The 20,243-nt window shown below is 33.6% G+C and overlaps 1 protein-coding gene across 2 annotated transcripts in view; it reads left to right on the top strand.

Annotated features, from left to right (window-relative positions):
- LOC121410344 (FYVE and coiled-coil domain-containing protein 1-like) overlaps nt 1-14,846 on the top strand; it is a 64,405-nt gene extending 49,559 nt beyond the window's left edge. For both annotated transcript variants that reach the window (XM_041602366.1, XM_041602365.1), the window contains 8 exons: nt 894-1,012; nt 3,058-3,145; nt 4,534-4,658; nt 10,173-10,463; nt 11,065-11,238; nt 11,939-12,092; nt 12,605-12,771; nt 14,742-14,846. In XM_041602366.1, the coding sequence (XP_041458300.1) occupies nt 894-1,012; nt 3,058-3,145; nt 4,534-4,658; nt 10,173-10,463; nt 11,065-11,238; nt 11,939-12,092; nt 12,605-12,771; nt 14,742-14,802 (1,179 nt within the window). In that variant the 3' untranslated portion in view covers nt 14,803-14,846. The remainder of the gene's footprint in view (nt 1-893; nt 1,013-3,057; nt 3,146-4,533; nt 4,659-10,172; nt 10,464-11,064; nt 11,239-11,938; nt 12,093-12,604; nt 12,772-14,741) is intronic.
- Nucleotides 14,847-20,243: the final 5,397 nt, after the last annotated feature.

Below are 20,243 nucleotides of genomic sequence, written 5' to 3'. Positions count from 1 at the left end.
GATTTCAACAAGGGATTAAGGGAATCAGCTTTAGGTGTGGAATTAAACGAGCCTGAAAACAGTTTCTTCTTCTGTATTATATTCCTCTGTAAGGTCCCTAATGCCTGTGCCTTAATTGCAACATCTGCTGAGGTAATGTCCTTCATCTCATGAATTACTTGGGTGAGATTTTCATCACATCCAATCCCAGAAACCAAATGACTGTTAAATTGCTTTGATGTCAGGGACAAAGCTCATTATATCCTGCCATAATCATGTTGTATGACTTTGACTGTGAGGATAAAGAGATCCAAGCTGTTTGTCAATGGTTTACTTTCATATCAGACATGCTGAATACAGGTCCGGAAACACTGTTATTTTCCATGTTATCAATGAGTTCCTGTAAAGCTTGAGCTTTGCTATTTTCACACCGTGGGTTTCACATGAACACTGACCAACTGTATTTGCCTTTACTATAAAGGCTACTGAGACATGTATTAAGATGACAAACTGCATCTAAATCAAATCATATCCTATTCAGAAAGTTTAGCCTGCAATTGTACATCACCATCCTTGCTCTCAACATCATGAACTCTTTGATCCAAGCCTAGAGTAGAAACCTTTCTTAAATCTCTCTTTCCACCTGCTTTCTTTGAAAAGACGCATTTTATTTCTCTGAAAAATCTTTGTTCTTGGTCAATGCCCCTGGTACACGCTCAATCTACGGGCTTAGTCACCTTGTCTTTGTCAGGTTTTGGGGTCACTTTTTGCTTAGCACTATCCACTTTGTGTTTATTTACAGCACTTAAAATCTTAAGCCAAACTCATTGTTCATTCATGATATTGACAAGAAATTAATTATATTAATGGCATGAGAGTTTCATATAGGAAAACATTTGAATGTTTTGTTTCAGTCAGAGGTGACGGAACTACGGAATGAAAGCGGAAACCGAGTGACCAGTCTAGAAAAAGAACTTGCTTTGGCTGAAGATGACAATGAACAATTAAAGAAACAGCTTGTGAAACTCATCAAGTATGTATTATCTTCAAACACTTTAGACATCTTATTGTTTAATTCATTTTAAATTTGTTAACCTGAATCTTTGAATACATCATATTTACACTTACTGTTTGATTGTGGTTGTACTTTAGTTTATCTATTTTTCCATTTTTTGTGTGCTAACACAAGGCTCCACATTAACTTTTTTTGGTGGTGGCCCGTTCGGGCCACCAAAACCTTCAAATAATTTTTTTGGTGGCCCATTAGTAAAGTTTGGTGGCCCGAAAAATATAAAGAAAAACATTAATTAAAAATGAAACTTCTGAAATATTCTGCAGTCATTACTACTATTCTTTGTACATCTTGTATGTAAATCGTGCTTGCTGTTATTTTACTTTGCTTATTTTGTGGTAATATATAAATTGTTCTATCATCGTAAATATGAAATGATTGAAAGAGAAAAGAATTGTATCGTTCCCAGGTTGTGTGGACTTTTAATCTCCATATAGGCACACACTCATAATGGTTAAGTAAATAAATAGTGCATATTAGCAAACTCTGATAGATTTACAAAACAATGATTTTTCCTTTCTTCCTTTTTGATCGTAAAACTTAGATTATGCAGGCCCCAAATCCAGTTTATTTTCTCTTTTCCAGCATATTATAGCAGGAGAAAATCACAGAAAAATATGCTGCAGAATGAGAACAATGTATAAAAGGGGGAAATAAACAAAAATAATTTTTAGAATAATTTAGTATATTGAAAAAAGAAAACAAAAAATGTAAAATGAATAAGTGAAATAAAACAAAAGAAAAAATGAAGAAAGAAAAAACAAAGAACAGGAAAACAAAAATTGAGAAAAAAAAAGAAAATGTAAGAAAAATGAATAAGACAAAATTATTTTTAAAAATGGGGAAAATTATTATTATCATTATTCAGTAGAAACATGTTTTTAATCGGGCATATTCAATGGGAAGGGGTCAAATGGTTTAATCACTGTAAAAAAAATGAAAAAAAAAATAAGAAAACTGAAAACGGCAAAAGTTATATGGAAAAAACAGTGAGAAAATTCCTTCCCTATATTTGACAAAATGATGGAAAAATTCCCATTTCATATCAATGAAATGCCTTCCCAAAGTATTTACTTCCTTAAAAGTGGTTTAAGAAGTCATTTATAAACAAGAAAGAAAGTAGCTGTCTATTTATTTTTTATTAGAAGAGACACAGCTTCGAAATAAACCAAATATCAACATACATACAAATGCACATGTGTGACTGTGATGTACTCACCTATGTATTTTATGTGCATTAATGCATTAATGCATTTGGAAATCGGTCTTTTTGAGTCAAAAGAGAGGTCATAATTCCTCCTTTTAATGCTTGCAAATAATCAGGTTTCAGTAATATGGACTGTAGAAGGGCATTTCATTGGTGTAAAATGTGACTTTGACGTAGATTTTCAAAGTTCTGGGGAAGATTTCTTAGCAGTAACATTTCGTATCGCAGCTCCCGAGTCTGAATAGTCTGCTAGCGCACAGCTAGCTGCAGTGGTTTCATGCATGCCAAGCTCAGCTGGACAGCCGCGCGGCCGGCTGAATAATAGTTACTGTATTCTAGCGGTAGGCCTACATACTGTCATGACTATGCAATCTTTGTGTGTGTGTATTTGTGTGTAGATTAACAAAAAAGGCGCATGACGAATTGGCTTGCATTTTGAACTGTAGAAAGTTGATAAATGCATGCAAAATCGGGAGAAAAATTGCGCTACTTTGAAAATTATTGGTTGCCCGATTCGGGCCACCAAAACTTAACATTTTTTCAATAATGGTTGCCCGAGATGAATTTTTGGTGGCCCTGGGCCACCGGGCCACTGCTAATGTCGAGCCTTGGCTAACATCAGTCTCTATTACTTTGTTCAGATGGTCAATAGAAAAATAAAATATTTGCTGAACATTGCTTGTCTATTATATTTTCAGGGACTATATTCCAAGTTGAAATACATGTATGGCTTAAAACTGTAAGTGAATTATTGATTGATAGAATATAGTAATATGTGTAAATATGTTTGTGTTTTCAGGGAAAAGGACACTTTGTGGAAAAGGACAGAGAAATTGGAGTACCATAGAAAAATGAAAGCATCTGAAAGATGGCTAGACGATAAACAGGTTAGACAGTAACATCTAAGATTTAATCATAAATGACTGCTTTATAAACTAAAATCTTTTGGTGGTAAGCATCAAAAAATGTTTTTACTCAATCATTAAGAAATATCCTTTTTAAAAATACACTTTCACTTTCATAACAACAATAACAGTTAGATTTCATTGTTGTGCATGCAAAAACATATAAAACTTTTCATGCAAATTGTTAGGTGATTATGCTAATTTATGTGTAATTAGTATGCAAAATCATACTTTTCCCTCAAACTCCCTAAATAAAGCTCCAACTGTTCTAATTTTTTTATAAAAACTCTTTGTGTTGTTCTTAGCAAGTGTACAGGAAAAAAATTGCGATATCAGATCAATTACTTATGTATATTGTGTTTTTGCAATTCCTTATGTATTTCCTTGTTTTTCAATGAAATTTATTTGGGATTCTTCTGAGATCAGAAACAGCATTAATAAATAAATTTAGACTGGCAAAGCTAAAAATAATCATACATTTATGATTTTTGGTTGAAAACACAATCTGCATTGACTTTGTACACGTTTTTGAGCAATTTTTGGTCTGACATGCACTTACATAATGTTGTGTAATTTCGGAACCGCACACCTGGGTAATGTAAAACTGGTCTCAAAAGTTGCGCAAGACTTAAAAGTAAAAAGTCAGTGAGCGGCGTGGTAAAAAAAGTTCGCACGGCGAAAATATTGCGCGAATTGTTAAGGGGGGGGGGGTTCAGAGGCCCCTCCCCACCTGGTCTGGATAGGGTTAACGATGAGAGTCTGATAATGAAGAAATAGGCATCAAAAGTTGGAAGCATGTTAATGATGATTTTATTTGAACTAAAGTATTTGTTTTCTGATCTTCATGACCATAATTTTTTGCATGGGTAGTATTCATATAGAGGTCTTGGAAGGTAATGATAGTAATAATGATGTCTAGTTCTTGTTTATAGCATATCATGTAGCATTTAATGTCTCTATACACTTTCAGTGGATCTTGGATATTATTACTGTGGTTTTAGTGTTGCAAGCCCTTCAGTACACAAGCATTTCAAGGAAATGCTTTTGAAATTCCTGCCAGGTACCAATATACATTTACCTCACCTGGGTTGAGTGCAGCACAATGTGGATCAATTTCTAGCTGAAGAAAATTATACCACGATGGGGAACAAAACTCACAAATCTCAGTTTCAGAGGCCGGAGACTAATCCACTGGGCATACCTGGTATCATGTATTCTCTCTTTTTTTCCTCTCCTCAAAATACTAGATGAAGGAGAAAAATAAAAACTTTAAACTTATGAAAGTAAGATTTCTTGTAGAATATTAATTCTAATGTTATACTTTTCAATTGAAATCCATGCATTTCATGAAAATTTCTGTTTCTTATTAGGTGACTCAGTGCATGTCCTGTATGTGTGAGTTTAGTCTGACTGTTAGGAAACATCACTGCCGTCTTTGTGGAAGAATATTTTGTGCAAAATGTACAGACTTCTTTGTACTGACCTCCCATAGCAAGTAAGATTTTGTCTTCAATATTAAATCTTTGCAATCACTATAGTCATCAACTAAGAAAGTTTTTATAAATGTTCTCTTGTCTTACCCCAGTACATGTGCAACTGAATTGTGTGACTAATTTTAGAACCTCCTACTGTGATACAATTTACCTATAGGTTGTTTCATTTCTTGTGTATAGATATGTATTAAATATAATTTCATTTAAAAAATACATATATGTGATTTGTAGTTTACAATAAGATGTTTGATCCAATTTGGTAACTTAGAATGAAGAATAATGTTATGAAAGATTGCAGATCATTGCCCGCCTCTTTTAAGAAGCTGGTACCAATAACTAACTAAAAAAAATAGTTATTGTATGTGTTATGTAAAAATTTCATGAATTGAGTAGTATATGAGGCATCGAATGTACCAATATTATATAGCACAATTATTTGTTATATAATCATTATTTATTAAATAATAATTATTTATATATAATTCACATTTTATTTATAAATAATTACTATAATATAAAATAACATTTCTAATTATTTATATACATTTCAAGTCATACTTCATTATTTGTAAATAATAATAGTTTGACATTCCATTATTTATAAATAATGATTATTTGTTTTTCCATTATGTATAAATAAGTTTGTCAAGTTTTCTATTATTTATAAATGATAATTATTAAACAATGCCAGTGCACATTTCTTTATGTATAAATAATTTGTGGAGTTTCCCCATTATCTATAAATAATGATTATTTGTTAAATAATGGAAACGTCTACTTCATTATTTATAAATAATTTTTTCGAGAGCGCCATCATTCTCATTATTTATAAATAATCATTATTTAATGTTCGAGTTTTCCATTATTTATAAATAATGGAAAACTCGACTATAACATGCAAATGTGGGACCGCCCATGATATGAATATTCATAATGCGATTTCCTTTTTCTAGAGTTTTCTTCACACATTTTTGTCCATTTCCTCTTCATAATGACATTTCTTGAAGCAATTTTCTAGGAATATGGTCTGATTGTAATATTCTTCATTTTCTATATAACTTCGTCTTCGTAGAAATATCAAAAAGTGTAATTTTATACGATTTTTCCTACAGTTTACAATCCCCATAGGCGCGCGTGTATTTCACCTTTTCCATCGTAGGGACAACCGGTGAATCGACGGAGTGCTCTTCATCGAAATACTATGTTGGTTAGTCCCCGGAACTGGCGGGTGGAATTTAGCCCAAATGCTTGATGGAAGTGGATCAAGTGCATATGAGCTGAGAGAGTGAAATATCAGTCTACGTGCATCAGGCCCTTCTACTTTTTTAAAATTATTTTTTTTTTTTTTTGTTAAGTTAATTTTTCCTGGTGTAGAGATAAGTTTCAGTTCTAATAATGCACTTCAAATACATTTTGGAGTGTCTGTTTGAGGCGTTTGGGGCGATTTCATCCCCGGCCCCAAAATGCTCGCAACAACAATATGGGGGCATGATGACCCTAAAGTTTTGAAAACTTATCTTTCTATTGACAATTATCACAAATTCACCAAAAGTGTGCACGAAAGCCTTCATATTTCACTTTTAAAACTCCAAAAAGTGCCCAAATGACAAGCTTGGTCGCTTCGCTGTGTCGCTTGAGAACGTTTGCGCGTCTGCTCCCCCCCCCTTCCGAAAGAAATTTTGTGTACGGCCATGCTCAAAAGAGCCTGGCACATTGACTTATATATACTTTCATTTTCTTATTTTTATCTCATTATCATCATGGCCTTACCAGAATTTTTTCCAGGTGGGGTCAGGACGCGCATAAACTTTCTCAAAAAAAAATCTTGAAAAAGCGAAGCGACCAAGCTTGTCATTTGAGCTTGGTCGCGTCGCTGTCTTGCTTTCAAGATTGTTGAAAGAAAGTTTACGCGCGTCCTGCTCCCCCCCAAAAAACAATTCTGCGTAAGGCGACGATGATAATGTGATAAAAATAATGAAAATGAAAAGTGTAATGTGTAAATAAATCAATATGCCATATGCTCTTTTGAGCATGGCCCTTCACAGAATTTCTTTCGGGGGGTGGGTGCAGACCCGCGTAAACGTTCTCAAGTTGAAAGCGAGAGAGCGAAGCAACCAATCTTGTCATTTGGGCTTGGTCGCATGGCTGTCTCGCTTTCAAGATTTTTTAAAGAAAGTTTAAGCATGTCCTGCTCCCCCCCCGGAAAAAAATTCTGTGTAAGGCGATGAAGTATAAATAAATCAATGTGCCATATGCTCTTTTGAGCATGGCCGTTCACAGAATTTCTTTCGGGGGGTGGGGGCAGACACGCGTAAACGTTCTCAAGTTGAAAGCGTGAGAGCGAAAGAAATTCTGTGTACGGCCATGCTCAAAAGAGCCTGGCAAATTGATTTATATATACTTTTAATTTTCATTATTTTTATCTCACATATCATCATGGTCTTACGCAGAATTTTTTCCGGGGGGGGGACATGACGCGCGTAAAGTTTCTAAAAAAAATCTTGAAAACAAGACAGCGACGCGACCAAGCTCAAATGACAAGCTTGGTCGCTTCGCTTTTTCAAGATTTTTTTTAGAAAGTTTACGCGCGTCCTGACCCCACCTGGAAAAAACTCTGGTAAGGCCATGATGATAATGAGATAAAAATAATGAAAATGAAAGTATATATAAGTCAGTGTGCCAGACTGAGGCTCTTTTGAGCATGGCCGCACACAGAATTTCTTTCGGAAGGGGGGGGAGCAGACGCGTAAACGTTCTCAAGTTGAAAGCGACACAACGAAGCGACCAAGCTTGTCATTTGGGCACTTTTTGAAGTTTTAAAAGTGAAATCAAAATGTATTTGAAGTGCATTATTAGAACTGAAACTTATCTCTACACCAGGAAAAATTAACTTAACAAAAAAAAAAAAAAAAAAATCTAAAAAAGTAGAAGGGCCTGATGCACGTAGACTGATATTTCACTCTCTCAGCTCATATGCACTTGATCCACTTCCATCGAGGATTCGGGCTAAATTCCGCCCGCCAGTTCCGGGGACCAACCAACGTAGTATTTCGATGAAGAGCACTCCGTCGATTCACCGGTTGTCCCTACGATGGAAAAGGTGAAATACACGCGCGCCTATGGGGATTGTAAACTGTAGGAAAAATCGTATAAAATTACACTTTTTGATATTTCTACGAAGACGAAGTTATATAGAAAATGAAGAATATTACAATCAGACCATATCCCTAGAAAATTGCTTCAAGAAATGTCATTATGAAGAGGAAATGGACAAAAATGTGTGAAGAAAAATCACGAAAAAGGAAATCGCATCATGAATATTCATATCATGGGCGGTCCCACATTTGCATGTTATAGTCGAGTTTTCCATTATTTATAAATAATGGAAAACTCGAACATTAAATAATAATTATTTATAAATAATGAGGTAGACATTTCCATTATTTAACTAATAATCATTATTTATAAATAATGGGGAAACTCCACAAATTATTTATAAGTAAAGAAATGTGCACTGGCATTGTTTAATAAATAACTATTATTTATAAATAATAGAAAACTTGACAAACTTATTTATAAATAATGGAAAAACGAACTGCAATTATTTATAAATAATGGAGTATGTAGTGTCATTATTTATAAATAATAAAAAACAAATAATCATTATTTATAAATAATGAAAAATAAATAAAAATAATGGAAAACAAATAACCATTATTTATAAATAATGAAAAACAGATAATCATTATTTATAAATAATGAAAAACAAATATTCATTATTTTTAGATAATGAAAAACAAGTAACCATTATTTATTAATAATGGAAAACAAATAACCATTATTTATAAATAATGAATAACAAATATTCATTATTTATAAATAATAAAAAACAACTAAATGTTATTTATGAATAATGAAAAACAAATAATTATTATATATAAATAATGGAATGTCAAACTATTATTATTTACAAATAATGAAGTATGACTTGGAACATATATAAATAATTAGAAATGTTATTTTATATAATAGTAATTATTTACAAATAAAATGTAAATTATATATAAATAATTGTTATTATTTAATAAATAATGATTATATAACAAATAATTGTGCTATATAATATTGGTACATTCGGCACCTCGTAGTAGTATGCATTAAAGATAAATTCCTGTTTTGGTAACGATCTCAAAATGACTTTTTACAGAATCTAATATAATGACCACCCAAGTGTCTGTTTGTATGAATAAAAAATATGTACCAAAGGATTCTGGAAGAAATTGTGTAATTGCTTAGAAATCAGTAAAATAAGCGCGGATTTGGTCACTTCCGTCGGGTCTTTATCCCAGCAATAATAATACACTGTCCCACCTGTGCCTATCTGTGATGGTGATCTTCAATGTGAACATTTTTCAGCGTAGATTTCAAGATTTCACAAAGTTCAGTTATCCTCGATGATATACTGACATTTAAGCCTGGTTTTACAGACTTTCTCATGAAATCAGTGTTTACTGCAACTACTGGCATTTCTCTTTAAAGGACACTTGATAAGATTAAATTTGTAAAGACAAGTCATTTTTAGTCCCTGAACTATCAACATTTTCGTACACCTTTTGTTGTATCATATAAATTACATTTTTTCCTTCTGATTTTTGTCTTTTACAATTTACAGTAGTTTTGTCTCACCTGCATAGCAGAGTGAGACTATAGGCGCCGCTTTTCCGACAGCGGCGACGGCGTCAACACCAAATCTTAACCTGAGGTTAAGTTTTTGAAATGTCATCATAACTTATAAAATATATGGACCTAGTTCATGAAACTTATACATAAGGTTAATCAAGTATCACTGAATATCCTGCATGAGTTTAATGTCACATGACCAAGGTCAAAGGTCATTTAGGGTCAATGAACTTTGGCCGAATTGGGAGTATCTGTTGAATTACCATCATAACCTTGAAAGGTTCTGATTCATGAAACTTAGACATAAGAGTTATCAAGTATCACTGAACATCCTGTGCGCATTTTAGGTCACATGACCAAGGTCAAAGGTCAATGAACTTTGGCCATAATGGGGGTATCTGTTGAATTACCATCATAACTTTGAAAGTTTATGGATCTGACTCGTGAAACTTGGACATAAGAGTTATGAAGTATCACTGAACATCCTTTGAATGTTTCAGGTCACATGATCAAGGTCAAAGGTCATGTAAGGTCAATGAACTTTGGCCATGTTGGGGGTATTCGTTGAATTACCATCATATCTCTGTAAGTGTATTGGTCTAGTTCATAAAACGTGGAAATAAGAGTAACCAAGTATCACTGAACATCTTGTGCGAGTTATAGTAGTTTTCAAAGTCAGCACTGCTGCTATATTGAATCGCGTGATGCAGGTGAGACCGCCAGAGGCATTCCACTTGTTATGTTCATACACCTATTTTATAATTTTTTTTAATTTCAATTTCTAATGAATGTTGTAATTCAAAAATGAAAATGTAGAATTGAACTTTATAAACCAGGAAGAAGAGCCGAGTGTGTGAGCAGTGTTACGTAGGTCACCAGCATTCCCTGGAGGCTGCTAGTGTCAATACATCTATCATATCAACCAACTCTCATGATGATAGCCTAGATGATGGTCATCCTTCCAATCAGAGTACAAGAGACATGCCGGGTGGGTCAAGCTCTGTTGCTAGTGATGAAGGATTGTCAGATGTGATGTCAGAGAGTGTGAACAGTGAGCCTGTCACCATGGATGATGTTGATGAATCACTAAGGATTGTGGGAATGGATGCAATAGCCCAAGGTGATCCGTAAGTATTCAACCTTCTCATCTTCTCTGTAGAAATGATTGAAAAACAGAAAGTTATTAGAATTACAGAGGATAGGGATTTCAGTCAACAAACATTTATACCAGCAAATGTTTTTTTAACAACCTCTGATTTCCTGATCCATCTGATCAATTATTAAACTTATTGTCACCTTCACCATCACCTTTCTTCTATCTATCCAACTATTATCTACCTGTTTTCTCCATTTATTTATTGATTTATTATTTTTATTATTCATTTATTGGTATATAAAGATTAACCAGCTGTACAAGATAAAAAAAGTTTGAACAAGCAATTCACTAGTCTACAAGAAGGTTTCAAGGCATAATGATAAATAACATAGCTACAGTATAAACTATAAAAGGATTAAATCGCCAATTCATGACAGAAAAAAACTCTTTTGTTTATGCATTCTGATACACTTGCAGTTTCAGTCAACTCCAATCCTTCATTTTTTTAATCCTTTTTTTGAGTTCTTTTGTGTCTATTTGTATAGTTAAATCACCTCTTCCCTCCATCATATCTTCTGTGGTGCCTTTTGACAAGGCCAGCTTTATTGTTGCTCATTTGTTTTTGAATTCAGTAAACATAGGTTAAATCGAGAAGACATGGTACCTTCTCCAACCCTCACCTCTGAGAATACTGCATCAGAACCTGACTTTGATATAATTGGTGAAGATGAAGTATCTGCTGCTAGACAAGATGAAAAAGACAATGAGGAGAATGAGAGGGATTCCAAACCTGATGAAAATACCAGGTATGCCTCTATCTCTTTGTACAATAAATTGTGATTGATAGTTGAGATAGAGGGTCAAAATAGTTTCCAAATTAATAATCACATTTCCAGGCCTGTAGTCACATTTAAGATAATGCATGGAAAATAATATTTGATTTTTTTCAGTGTAATGACAATCATTACAACAAGTATACTTGCTTGTATAGAGCCTAACCATCACTTTATCAATAATCTTCAGTTATGCAGCATAATTACTTTGCCTTTAGCAGAACTTGTTTTATGCACTTGGCATTTTAAGGCATAAATTCTGGCTAGGTCCCCATTTACGTTATCTTTATGGAGTGCAGCACACAATGGATGAATTTCTTGCTGAAGGAAATGAATGCAGTTGTAGGATTTAAATTCTCAACCCTCAATAATGTATGTATTGATTAAAAAAAGGAAGAAAATGTTTTTTTATGCCAAATATTCAAGTATGTAACAAATACTACCATTTCCAGTTTTCCTCACATTATTCTGTATTTCAATAAAAAAAAACAAAAATAAAAAATAAATTCAGTGAGCAAGTATTACGTAGGTAGATAGATAGAGAAAGGAGACATTATAGAGCAACATCAGTTTAATTACAATTCTCTTGAAAGAAAAATGAATAAAGGAAGTAATCTTACAGAAGGAAATAGATTTGACCTTTCAAACATGTCTTTCCCTGTTATTATTATAGAACTGATGGTCAATTGCTGAGTGCAGATGAGCTAGAAGGAGAAGGGTTAACTGGAGAAGAAGTAACTGTAGCTGCTTATCAGAAGCATCATCTACCTGTAGCTATCAATGATGTGGGTCTCATGCTATGCTGGGAGTTTGTTTCATCCCCAAAGGTTAGCATCAATGTAATCATAAGTTGAATTCTATGGGGTTGTTAAAAAATAGCTAGCCCATGATTCTACATACATGCAAAACTGTGATATTAGTGTTTGGGTTTTTCTAAAATGTTGGTTTGGTTTTATTTACTGTATAAAAATAACAACAAAAATATATTGCACAAGATATAAGATTAATTATAAATATATAAGCACCTAAAAATTTACGGATGGATCACTCTATTCAGAGCCATTGATATAATGGCTCTGTTCTTCGTAAAGGTCCAGTCACATAGTTACATGCTAATTGAAGATTTCATATTTATAATAATTGATGTCAAAAAGATTTAATAAAACAAAAATGTAAACTTAACTGAACATGAATCCTTGAAAATATGTAATAATATTTTTTAAGCTTCTTAAATGTATTTACCAAGTACAGCTTGTTTGAATTGTATTAGGTTGATTATCTTCTTCCTAGCTATATACCATTAAGTGAAATATGAAGTATCTTCTATATTATCTTTCAGAGTATTGGTTTCTCAGTAGTATTTCAAGACTCTTCAGATACTACCTCACCTCAAGAAGAGTTGATACCTCTTTGTAAATGCAACTCACATCAACATGCTGTCCAAGGAGAACTCTTAGCTAGGAAACCTGGAATATATACCCTTATCTTTGATAACAAATTTTCAAGGTAAAAAACAGATCATGTAATGATCCCTTTGTTACAAAGCAAAGTTAATTTTATAAAGATGACTATAGGCGCCGCTTTTCTGACAGCGGCGGCGGTGGCGTCAACATCAAATCTTAACCTGAGGTTAAGTTTTTGAAATGACATCATAACTTAGAAAGTATATGGACCTAGTTCATGAAACTTGGCCATAAGGTTAATCAAGTATTACTGAACATCCTTTTAGAGTTTCATGTCACATGACCAAGGTCAAAGGTCATTTAGGGTCAATGAACTTAGACCATGTTGGAGGAATCAACATCAAAATCTTAACCTGAGGTTAAGTTTTTGAAATGACGTCATAACTTAGAAAGTATATGGACCTAGTTCATGAAACTTGGACGTAATAGTGCGGTATGGTGTGTCATCCCATAGGGATAATCATATAAATTACATGTGATGTATTCCTATGTTATTGGAATGTATAACAAGACATATTCATTTCATTTTGTAATCCTTTTGTCCTAATTCTAGTGCCAAAAAGGTAAAAATAATATTTTGGGGGTAATATTTTACAATTTTGGGGCATTTTTCGTAACGTCCGCCCCATATGGTAAAAGTTAAAAAACATTGACATCACAACATCATCAAATATTCATTCTCATACACCTCAGACAACTTAAAAATAAAATTGGCGAATAAAAGTGAGAAATAAGGTTGAAAACAATGAATTATCCTATTGGGCTTTGTACAGGCCAATATGGCGCCAATAAGGACCCCCCACAAAGGGAAGGAGGGGTCTAAAAATTTGAACCCCATCGTTTTTGGTCTAAGGGGACCCTATTGAAGCCAAAACAATCAAAAAATCAATTTTGGCACGCTAGTCCCACGGGAGCTGTGTCAGTGACATTCCGTACCACACTATAAGGTTAATCAAGTATCACTGAACATCCTGCATGAGTTTTATGTCACATGACCAAGGTCAAAGGTCATTTAGGGTCAATGAACTTTGGCCGAATTGGGGGTATCTGTTGAATTCCCATCATAACTTTGAAAGTTTATGGATCTGATTCATGAAACTAGGACAAAATAGTAACCAAGCATCACTGAACATTTTGTGCAAGTTTCAGGTCTCATGATTAAGGTCAAAGGTCATGTAGGGTCATTGAACTTTGGCCGAATTGGGGGTATCTGTTGAATTACCATCATAACTTTGAAAGTTTATGGATCTGATTCATGAAACTTGGACATTAGAGTAATCAAGTATCACTGAACATCCTGTGCGCATTTCAGGTCACATGACCAAGGTCAAAGGTCACTGAACATCTTGTGCGAGTTAGAGTAGTTTTCAAAGTCAGCACTGCTGCTATATTGAACTGCGTGATGCAGGTGAGACGGCCAGAGGCATTCCACTTGTTGTTCTTATGATAACTAAATTTGATGATAAAGAACAGTTTGATGGATCAAATTTGGGTCAAGTAAGGTGGGGATTAGATATTGGAGTCCTGAATTCAAAGGTCATAAAGGTCAGTTGAAATAGCTTTTTACTGTCATATTTGATCACAGTTCAGGAATAAACTTTGAACTGTGCCCATGTAATTCATTTAGAAGTGATAATGATCTGATGAGATTTACAGGTTTTAAAGACAAATGCCAAAGATTAAAAAATAATCCATGTTTTAGAGTTTGAGATCATGGGTTCAAGGTCAAAAGCCAGAGGTCATTATATCCTTGTCTTATGATGAAAAAGCACTGATTAACAAATCTTTGTTCCTGTATGCACTTAGAAGTGACAGTTATCAGATAACATATATTTTTTAAAGTATATTTGATATATAGCAATATTTTGATTTATATAGTTGAAAATTTACCTTGATTTTAAAAATACCATATTAGTTTGAGATTACATTCAAATTCTTTTCATATGTATACTTCATAATGAAAAGTTTTGATTATGTTATACCCCTTTTTGTATGTTCTATCTATATCTGCAGGTTTACAAGCAAAACAGTGAAGTACAGTCTCACTATCAATAGGCCGGAAGCAGCATACTGATTATCAATACTTGATTTTTTGATGAAGTAAAGTGCAAATATAATCTTTTTTCCATTCCATTTCTTCAAAAAGAATTCATGATAATAAAATGTATTGTAAAAGTTCCAGCGGTATACCCTTTTTTTCTATTTCCGATCACTTACCATATAATTAAATCATTTACCATAATAATTGTCTACATTTTGGTTTATCTAAATCTCATATTTTTGTTCTAATTTCCCAAAATTCGCCTTTGTTACTAATGCCTTAGAATGAGTTATTCATTCTCAACTTGGAAAATTGCAAAGGTTGCAAAATGCAGCTGTGCGTATTGTAACTCTATCTAGCAAGCGCAGCCACATCACCCCTATATTGAAAACTCTTCACTGGTTGCCCCTGAAGGAACGCATAGTCTTTAAAATCCTTCTTTTGATTTTTCATACAGTCAATGGAACTTCCCCCAGTTACAATAGGTCTTTGATGCATCATTACCAACCCTCAAGAAATTTACGATCCTCATCATCTAATCTCTTACAAATTCCAGTTGCTAAGAAATCATGAGGGGAGCGGGCCTTTGCTCATGCAGGACCTAGCCTGTGGAATTCTCTCCCACACAGTTTGAAAACCCAGACTTCAGTGACCACCTTCAAGGGCAACCTGAAAACATACCTGTATAAAAGTGTTTTTTGATAGACATTGACTTATTGTTCAGACATGTATTACATGTATATGTAAATAGTTTTTGTTGTTCTGCTCTGAAGCGCCTTGAGCATCTAATCAAGATGGAAAGTGCGCTATATAAATCTTATGTATTATTATTATTATTCAGTGGTGGCACCAGGACTTTAAAAAATAGGGCAGAGGTAGACAAAGAATTTCTATGCATTTTCATAAAATTGATTGTGAAGAGGTAATGTGAAGCTTTAGTGACTAGGGTGCAGATATTCACCTTTTCATCCCTGGTTGGATGCAGGGGCAGAGCCTTGTATTAACAGAGATAGATATAAGTCTTCCTGTTATAAAAAGGGATTTACAAATATCAGGTAATGCTTCCTGTCTTTAAGGTAGCCTATTTTTTTCAAAACCACATTATGAACTCATCCCTTGTATAATCTTAACCTCATAAGGCATAGACCTATTCTTTTGTCACATAAAGTGCATTTCTCTTCAAAAACACATCAGAGTAAAATGCAAACAGCAATACCATTATATGCAAGAATAAATGTTGGAAAAAAATATACTAACCAACTAATCACAAAACTTACATTATCCTGACATTTTTCACCTATCTACATGGATATATCTATATGCACGTACATTCCTGACATCTTTAGGCTTACTTTCATTCCTACTTAAATGCGATTCTTGTCTTTGGATTCTTTATGATAAACATATCCACTAGTCAATTGAAAGTGCTCTAACCATGTGACTTACGAATGTACAGCTTTTCAGCCTCTGGTTTGACATCCTGGCTTTAAGATGATTTTTGCTGGAGGTGCGTTCATAAGCAGTTGTACTAACTGGGAGAACGGCAGATAATTTGAATCTGTAATGGACTGAAAGATGCTTGACGGTTTTGTAGTTAAGAAATATCTGGAACTTTGGATTGCAGTTTATTGCAATTGTATTTCGGTCCATTTTCCTTTGCTACTGTAAGTAATTTTCTGAAGAAGTTATAAGCTTTGGTATCTGATCTGAAAGTATTAAAGTCTTCTTGTTATGACTTTATCAGATCTGCTGCATATTTTTTTTTTATTTATTGTTTCATGTGTGTTCACATCATCCACAATCTCATATATGAAAATACAGTGATACATGATTATTACATAAAGACAATATTACGTGAAGAAAATATTACATAATCTCTCATTAACAGAGCACACAAAGGTCTTACAACATAAGTTTGAAGCTTGAGTCATTACAAAACCATTATTTTACACTAACCAAAAAAAAAAAAGCTGATGAAAGGGTATATATGCATACAGGTACATGTATATAGTATATACAATATTTACATAGAATTATACAGAGAAGATGAAACAAGAAAAGAAAGGAGGGTACCCTAGTTCATATAAGAATATATGCATAATTTGTCAAGCAAATATTGGTAATCCAAATTGACACTCTGCTTTTTATCTGATGCAAACTTGGCAGAGCTTTTTTTAAATTAGTTCCGCGTCTTGTTTGAGAATATAGCCTTGTTTGATGCAGCCTATTTCTTTGGTGAAATAATGATGTAGATAAAATGTTATAAAATCAGTTGCTCAGGGAATAGGAGATGTGTCCCCTCATACCTACAAAAAAACAATTTCAGTTGCTTTTACAAGGGAGAGGAGCTCTAGAGCAAGATGATATGTTTATTTTGGTTATGGTAAAACTTAGCATTGTAAAGCAGTTCTAAGCGTATAATGTGATATACACTGACAGTCATACAAATCAAGTCATTAACCATATAGACTTATGTTAGTGGGTAATAGCGTTAGGAGCTAAGAGTGAGCAGATGATAAAATTGTCATTATTTGAAGGGTGAAAATGCCATTTTTGAAAACTATAAAGCTTGAGTAGGATTCTTTTGACAGCAATTACTGTACCCTTTTTTTTCAAAATTTCTGGTGGGGGGGAGTGCTCCTGACTGTTTCTATTAAATGAATTGAAATGAATTTTTTGGTATCTTGATTAATTCTTATGTTATCATTTCGATTTGTGAGGAGAAAAGATCATTTATAGTTCTGTTATTGACATTTTTGTCTCACCTGCGAAGCAAAGTGAGACTATAGGCGCCGCTTTTCCGACGCCGGCGGCGACGGCGGCGGCGGCGGCGTCAACATCAAATCTTAACCTGAGGTTAAGTTTTTGAAATGACGTCATAACTTAGAAAGTATATGGACCTAGTTAATAAAACTTGGCCATAAGGTTAATCAAGTATTACTGAACATCCTATTAGAGTTTCATGTCACATGACCAAGGTCAAAGGTCATTTAGGGTCAATGAACTTAGACCATGTTGGAGGAATCAACATCGAAATCTTAACCTGAGGTTAAGTTTTTGAAATGTCATCATAACTTAGAAAATATATGGACCTAGTTCATGAAACTTGGACATTAGGTTAATCAAGTATCACTGAACATCCTACATGAGTTTCACGTCACATGACCAAGGTCAAAGGTCATTTAGGGTCAATAAACTTTGGCCGAATTGGGGATATCTGTTGAATTCCCATCATAACTTTGAAAGTTTATGGATCTGATTCATGAAACTTGGACACAATAGTAATCAAGCATCACTGAAAATTTTGTGCAAGTTTCAGGTCTCATGATTAAGGTCAAAGGTCATTTAGGGTCAATGAACTTTTGCGAATCGGGGGTATCTGTTGAATTACCATCATAACTTTGAAAGTTTATTGGTCTAGTTCATTAAACTTGGACATTAGAGTAATCAAGTATCACTGAACATCCTGTGCGCGTTTCAGGTCACATGACCAAGGTCAAAGGTCAATGAACTTTGGCCGAATTGGGTGTATCTGTTGAATTAACATCATAACTTTGAAAGTTTATGGATCTGATTCATGAAACTTGTACATAAGAGTAATCAAGTATCACTGAACATCTTGTTCGAGTTTCAGGTCACATGATCAAGGTCAAAGGTCATGTAAGGTCAATGAACTTTGGCTATGTTGGGGTTTTTTTGAATAACCATCATATCTCTGTAAGTTTATTGGTCTAGTTCATAAAAAAGTGGACATAAGAGTAACCATGTATCACTGAACATCTTGTGCGAGTAAGAGTAGTATTCAAAGTCAGCACTGCTGCTATATTGAAACGCGTGATGCAGGTGAGACGGCCAGAGGCATTCCACTTGTTAATTTTAACAAAAATGTTAAATTTGTCTTTGTAACATCCATATACATGTTTGGTCATGATATTTTGGTATTTTGAATACTTTTCCTATAAATTTATTATTATTATTTGTAGTATTATTAGTATAATATATGTGTGTATATATATATATATATATATACCACACATTCCTCGATATATACTGCTTACATTTCTTTCATTTCTCCAAAGTATAACCATAATATTTTTATCTAGGTACCTGTGCAATACAAAAAAAACCTCGAAAGCTTTGCATATACTTGCAAGTATAAAGAATATATTTTCTACACTCTCCTGCCTAGATTCCTTGCTAAAATATATATTCATATTCTAATGTAATTTATATACAAAGAAGAAAATATTGAATTCATATATTGCAATATTAATGCAGTTCATGCAGTTTGGAATGTGTACTTGTAAGGTAAGATAAAAATATTGGAATTCTATAATTATACAAAATGAAAACAGAAGTTTGTGGCTAAGATCTTGTATCACATCTAAGGTCTTGTATCACATCTTGGGTTTTGTCCCATAATAATAGACCAGTTCATAGTTACCTTCAAGGGCAAAGTTTGTACAATTGACCTTTCATTTACTCCATTAGGATAGGCAAATTTCAAAGTAAGATGTTACGTAAGTATGCCTGACACATCAGGATGCTGATAGCACACCAATGAACACTTTATGAAGGTATTTGTTGTATTTCTTTTTTGACTTGGCATATTACTATTGCAATATACTTGGTCAACCGTTAAATGCCAATTGCTTCCAGTGGATCTAATGAAAAGCCCAATTCAAAAGAATATATGATTAATAAAGACATCACAGTCGGTGTGTATCTCATTGAATATTAAACTACCATGTCATTTGAGTTCAAATGACATTCTTCTGATTAAGCATCATGCACAGAATGGAATTTCGAACTTCTAAGGTTTAGATTGAAATATTTATGTATGTCAGTATTACTTTGATCATCTATGTCAACAATGGTAATTAATTAAACTCTTGCCAAAGGAATAAAATCCTGTGTTTATTAAAGGTGATATGTATTGTTTGTATGTCACATTTAGGGTTTGAATTTTTTTTTAAAGAACCTCACCCTTCAATGAACTTTGGTTTGTTTTTCTCCAAATCTCTTTGGCAAAAGTTACTTGAATAACTAATTATAATTATCTGTCTGACCAGTTCTCTGTCTACATCTATGAATTCACTTTTGTCATCTTCTTGTCTCAGCCTTTTGCAAAACTGAGCAATGTTTTTCTTCTGGGTTTTGGAAAATTTCATGAAACATGATGGTTTATGAGTGGAGAATGTCCTTGGTTTTCACAATCATATTCATCCTTTTTGTCATCAAGTGTGTCAAATATGTTATGCAAAGCATCTCCTCCAAAGTGTAATAACAAAGTATGCTTTTGCTGGGGTACAGATATGTTAAACCTAATTATAACTACCTTCAAATCATTTAATCCAAGTCTAACACCTTTCAGTAATTGAAGTGTTGTTTCCATGGCGGGTCAAGTGGTGCAAGTACTGGCATGCCTTCTATCATATTCATCTGCTTGCGCTTTGAAGCTGACAGTAAGCATT

The sequence above is a fragment of the Lytechinus variegatus genome, chromosome 3 (assembly GCF_018143015.1).
Source record: "Lytechinus variegatus isolate NC3 chromosome 3, Lvar_3.0, whole genome shotgun sequence".
Classification (NCBI taxonomy): Eukaryota; Metazoa; Echinodermata; class Echinoidea; order Temnopleuroida; family Toxopneustidae; genus Lytechinus; species Lytechinus variegatus.
Note: the sequence above shows the minus strand (reverse complement) of the source record. Positions and strands in the feature narration are given on the sequence as shown.